The sequence below is a fragment of the Hyaloscypha bicolor genome (assembly GCF_002865645.1).
Source record: "Hyaloscypha bicolor E unplaced genomic scaffold K444scaffold_126, whole genome shotgun sequence".
In the NCBI taxonomy this organism is placed as follows: domain Eukaryota; kingdom Fungi; phylum Ascomycota; class Leotiomycetes; order Helotiales; family Hyaloscyphaceae; genus Hyaloscypha; species Hyaloscypha bicolor.
The window spans coordinates 62,075-68,491 of record NW_020194628.1 but is presented as its reverse complement, the minus strand read 5'-3'; the positions used below and the strand labels follow the sequence as shown (position 1 = coordinate 68,491).

Below are 6,417 nucleotides of genomic sequence, written 5' to 3'. Positions count from 1 at the left end.
ATGGATTTCGACACCTCACAAAGCGATACCGAGTCAACTTGGATGTCTGACTGCTCCGAGAGAACTCCAGCTTTGGAGATCGACCACCCCTTCATGTTGGTCAAACCTATAGTCGTACGAGAGGGCTTGCTTGCATTTTCAGCCTCACAGCAGCAGCAGCGTCCACAAGGTGGTGCCGCTAGCAGCGTCGGCACCGGAAGCACGTCAACTACAGCTAGTAGAGATTCTGGTCAGAAGGCAAGCAAGAAACGAATTCGTAAAAAGAGAGCAGCAAGTGAAGGATCAAAAGAAAGCGGTGACGACGATGGAGCCCCGGAAAAACGGCGTCGAGCTTCCAAGAGGACCACAGGAAATCAACTTTCGTTTGCTTGTCCATTTGCCAAAAAGGATCCTCTTAAGTATCGAGGTTGTTATTCATATACTCTTAGTCGTGTTCGAGATGTCAAACAGCACCTATCACGATATCATCAGCTTCCCATATACTGTCCTCGTTGTATGGACATTTTCGAAACCGAAGACGAGCGAGACGAGCATAATAAGACTATCCCTTGTCTTGCCCAAAATTTTAGGCATGAAGGAGTTACAAGAGCGCAAAAGGCGCAATTGTCGGAACGGGTCTCTTCGACGATGACGGTAGAAGATCAGTGGTTCACAATCTTCGACATCCTTTTCCCGGGCCATACCCCGAGGCCCAGGTCTCCATACATGAATGCCGAGCTGACCATGGAGCTGGAGGGATACCAAGACTTTATGCTTGTTCAGGGACCAAATATAATCTTGTCTACAATTCAATCAGCTGGCATTCATGTCTCAACACAGTCCAACGAAGAGCGAGACCTGACTGCGTTGTGGCACTCGGCAATTCACGATGGTCTATTACTGATTTCCCAGCGATGGTTTGCATCCTATTTTCCGGATCGGATCACAACACAAACCGTTGCCGCCGACGGATCCTCAAACTCCCATGCCTCCCATGCAGTCGATGACTCCGATTTATCGCGATCATCATCTAACACTCTCTTTGATGGAGCTCATCCGACGGATCCGGCAGCTGAGCAAGTCCCCCTAGCCCCGCGTGAAAACCTCTTTCGAGAGAGTCAAAATTATACAGCCAACCAGACCAACAATCAAGCTTCTGAGGACTGGTTGGACGCTTTCTTCGAGGTTCATAATTATGGAGGAATGGAAGGAGCTCCTGGAGGTGCTCAGCCACCTGACAACGCCGAGGATGGTCTTGAGCAACCGGCAAAAGAGGGTAACCTCTGACAAATATTGAGGGATTACGATGCACATAGGCTCATTTTCATAGCGGCATGACTCGTTGTGCGCTTTGGTCCTATAAAATTGAAGAATCGGTTTCGTTTCCTGGTATCCTCATGACAGTCTTAAACTTCGCAAGTGTGTGGGTGTGTGTAGCCTGGTTGAAATGCACATAAAAATCGTTAGAATTCTCGTAATGAAGCGTATTAATTTACTGCTAGTGTTGGTTTGGGTTGCGGACCTGGTGTTCCGAGGTCAAACCTGAGAAAGTGGAAGGAGTTTTGAAACATGACCGCCCGATGGCTCTCATACACGAAAACTGGGAGAGGCCCGATTGTAACTTCTAAACCAGGTTGCAGGTATAACGAGATATCAAAGTAGTGAGATGTTACAATCAAAGGCCAAACCTTGAGCAGAGAAGTGTTGTAATTGCCTCCCCTCACTTCCTCTAGATGCTGCCCTGAAATCAAACCCATCGCGTTATCGGGCTATAGTCGGTCCGATCCAAAAGCGACAAAAAAAAAAAAAAAACCACTATAATACTAATTAATATAAATCATATTAATTAAAACTATACTATATACTATAGGAATTAATTCTATGTTCTCAAAATTATAATATCTTTATTATTAAGGAAGTTATAATATACGTAATTAAGCGAGTAAATATATTAGCATTTTATATGGTCGTTTTTTTACTTTGGTTATTACGTGACTGCCCCCCTAAGTTAACTACTCTTCTATAATTATATTAATACCTCAATAACCACAAACCCAATTAAGTACTTCTTTTATATACTTCTAATAGCTACCTCTATAAGGCTTCAGAAATACAAGCGAGCTAATTTAACTCTTGACTTAATTATAGTTCTTACTCTAGCTAAAGAAGCTATAATTCAAGTAATTATTAATAAATAATATAGGAAACCCTCTAATATAGAGAATAATTCTAATAATTTAGATACAGCAGAAACTCGATATAACGATATCGATTTTAGCGTCTTTTTCTAATAATACACCAAGGTATCGTTATATCAAGAATCACGTGCATCCACGTAAAGAGAATAAAAATTAAAGATATATAAAGAATCTCTTTAGTAATAGCTCCTCGACGCTTTTTAGGCTGCTAAGGGCCTGTAGAATCAGTGGTAAATACTACAGGCTGTGAAATAGTGAGATCGATGGTCCGCGACTCCGAATTACCGGGATTTGGGGGGGTAGAAGGCCCTATAGAAGAGAGGAATTAATCTATTGGGTTCGATGATTAGAACGATATTACACTAAAATAATAATCTCCGGACCATAAATCCTTACGATAATCGTTATGGGGGGTATATCGTAAGCCTAGGGCCAAAAAACAGTGGGACCTCACGGCTGTATCGCACTATTAAGGATATCGCTAAATCGAGGATCATTATATCAAGGTTCTGCTATATTAAACCAAGTAATAAAGTAGAGCTTAAAGATTTAATACTCTTTTAGGTTTAGCAAAAGCTTTTTATTAGTAGTAATAAAATAATTATTTTAGAGAAGCCTATATTTATATAGTAAAAGTAAAGACTTATAGAATAGACTAGTAAGTTTCTTATTTTATTTTCTTATTTTTATATTATAATATAAATATACTAATATTATTTCTAGTTTCTAGAGGCTCTTATTTCTCTAAAATAATAAAGGAATTAGTAAAGCTATTAAGAACTTAATAAAAACATATATATAATTAGAAGGTAAAAGATATTCAGGTTATAGAGTAATCTAGTAGGCTTAAGACTCCTATAATTATATTATCTCTTAAATAAAAGAAACTATAATTCAATATTATTAGGAGGCTAATTAATATTTCTAGGAATATATAATTAAGGGAAGAATAAAGGCTTAAAAATAAAGATAATAGAACTAATAAGCTACTTTTAAATATCTTTATTAGAAATACTTATAGAAATAATAAAGCTCTAGATATATAAATAACTTACTAAGAAGTTCTTAATAATATAAATATTAAGCTAACTTAAACTAAAGAGCTATATTTTATATATAATTACTAACTTATATTTATTCTAGTAATATACCTAATAGCTTCTAAAGCTAGAATAATATTAATTTAAAAGAATTAATATATTACTTTTAATAGATTCTAGTAATTATTACTTTAATAATAGAAAGATACTAGCTTGGCAAATTAGAAAGCTATTTAATTACTATTAATAGTAATATAGTATTCTATAGAAAACTAGGGATAGTAAAAGAGCTAGTATCTTTTATTTAAATAATAAGGATATTTTTTTAGCTTATTATACTTAATTAATTAATTAAGAGCTTAAAATAATATTATTAAATAATTTCCTAAATACTATTAATTAGAAGATTTTACTCTAATTATTATTAATAATAGAAAAGCCTATTACTTATAGTATAGCTTACTTATAGCTCTCTAGACTTGGCTTTTATTACTATAAGACTAAGAAAGGGCTTTATATAAATAAATATAAATAATCTAATATAATTTAGTATTATTAAAAGATATTTTTATTATTAATAAAAGAGCTTTTATTATATATAGTTTAATATAAGGAGAATAAAGCTAGTATATAGTATATAATTTAATTTTTATTTCTAATTAAAGTTTAGATATATATAATATAGTTTTATAATAAGAGTTATTTCTATAGATATAATTATAAAAAGAATTTCTGGCTAGTAAATAGTTAGTAAAAAATGCCTGGAAAGAATAAAAAGAAGCTAATTTATAATTCTGAATTTATAGATTCTAAAAGATATATTAGAATACTAAATAATAAAAGCATTTTTATCTCGAATAACCCTAATTTAAATACTTGCAAAATTATATATTTAAGCTTAAATAGGAACCCCTAATAAAATATAAAACAGCTACTAGTATAGATTACTAGAATACTTAATATATTTAAATAAAAGTATTTAAATTATATAGTTATTCTAATATTTAATTAGTTCTCTATATATATTTTATATAGTAAAGGTATACTAAATACCTTTAGTATAAATAAGGTACTAGAAGAAGTTAAAAAGAATAATATTAAGATCTATAAAAGAAATATATACTTTTTACTAGAATATATAATTCCGGAATTATAAGATATTATTTAAGTTCTTTAGTAATTTAATTTAAATAGAAAAAGAAAGCTTAAGAATATAGAATAAATTCTTATTAAATAAAGTTATAATATATCTGGCTTAAGATTTAAATATCTAAAGAATATTAAATATATTATATTTCTTAAATACTTTTTTACTATTAAATAAATATACTATTTAGCTTATATACTATTAAACTATTAAGACTTCTTTAAAAAGAAGTTCTAAGTTAAAGAGCTTATTATAGATCAGGAATATAAGGCTATATTTTTACTAAAGTTTTATTATAAAATTAATCTAATTAAGATATACTAGAAATATAGTAAAACTCGATATTATTAAGTAAAGAAGGCTAGCTTTCTAGATATTAAGATTAAGGTAATAAAGGTACTTAAAGCTTATTTAATTAAGACTATATAAAGGTTTTATAACTATATATTTTATTAAATAAATATATATTAAAAGAAATTAGGTATTAAATAAGCTACTTAATATATATAGAAGTAAAAATACTATAGAATAATATCTAAAAAGGTAATAGATAAATAAAATAATATATAAAAGTAAAAGAAAGAAAATAGCTAAATAATAAGTAAAGTTTATAGATTTAGTTTAGTTAAAAGTTAGCTTAAAACTTATATAATTAAAGCCTTACTATATATATAATATATATAATATTAGAAAAAGCTATATTTAATATTTAGAAAGGTTTATTTAAGCTTATAGAACTTAATTATTATTATTATATTAATAATAAGGCTAGTAAAATACCGTAATTTCTTTCCAAAGTTTGGAATTATATAATTTTAATAAGTAAATATATTAGTATTTTATATAAGAAAAAATTAAAAAAATAAAAAGAATCTATATATTTTAAGCCTCAATTATTAATAAACTATAAATTATATTAAAAATCTATTTAATAGGTATTTTTCGCCTGGTTTTATTCTATAATTATATTACTTAATATAAATTAATTAAGGTTATAGTTAAAAGATTATTATAGATATAAAAAAGTAATTATTTTATTACCTTTAGATTAAACTAATTATATTAGTAGGCTATATAGGAAATATTAAAGTTAGGGTTGAGTTTCTAGAGAAAATAATAGATATTAGAAGATTTCCTCTAGTAATAGTTATTACTATTACTATATCTAACTAGAATATTCTATATAATTAAAATATTTTATAATATACTTTATAAAGCTAAATTAGTTTAGCTAGTATAAATAAAAGACTTAGTAAGTTTAGGGATTTAGTATATATAATTTAGGGAATTTAGAGCTATATATATAAGCTATTTATTATTATAAAATAATAGTTAATTCAGTATTATTTATTTAATTTATATTATAAATATATAATTTTAGCTTTATTATTTAGCTAATTTAATATATTATAATATTTTAGAAATTAATAACTTTATTTTTTAACTTATATAAAATAAATATTTTATATATATATTTAATATATAAATTATAATATATTAGTATATATTTAGTTCTAATATATTTTTGATATTATATATTATAATTATATAATATTTCTAAAAAGTACTTTTTATTTATTTAGTATTTTTATAATAATATATTTTTAAGTTTTTATTTTATTATTTTCTAATTTCTAGCTTTAAGCTAGCTAAATATACTTTTATTTCTTATTTTTCTTTAATAAGATTTTAAAAGAAACTATTTTTCTAAACTAGTATTATTTTTATTTATATTATTATAAATTATAAAAATAAACTTTTATAGTAATTAACTAACTAACTAACTAACTAATTATTATTTATAATTATTATTTCTAAGTTATATAATATAGCTTTCTTTTTTATAAAAGCTATAAAAGAAGCTATTAATTATAATATATATAATAATAAATATTTATTATTTATATATTTCAAGCCTATAATTTATTATAATATTTTAGAGATTAATAACTTTATTTTTTAGTTTATATAAAATAAATACTTTATATATATATTTAATATATAAATTATAATATACTAATATATATTTAGTTCTAATACTTTTAATTTCTAA

The 6,417-nt window shown here is 27.0% G+C and overlaps 1 protein-coding gene across 1 annotated transcript; it reads left to right on the top strand.

Annotated features, from left to right (window-relative positions):
* On the top strand, positions 1–678 carry K444DRAFT_538052 (uncharacterized protein; the record flags this gene model as incomplete). Its single annotated transcript, XM_024875511.1, has 1 exon — positions 1–678. A coding segment is annotated over one exon (678 nt), but the record flags the coding sequence as incomplete, so codon positions are not given.
* Between the last annotated feature and the right edge of the window lie 5,739 nt (positions 679–6,417).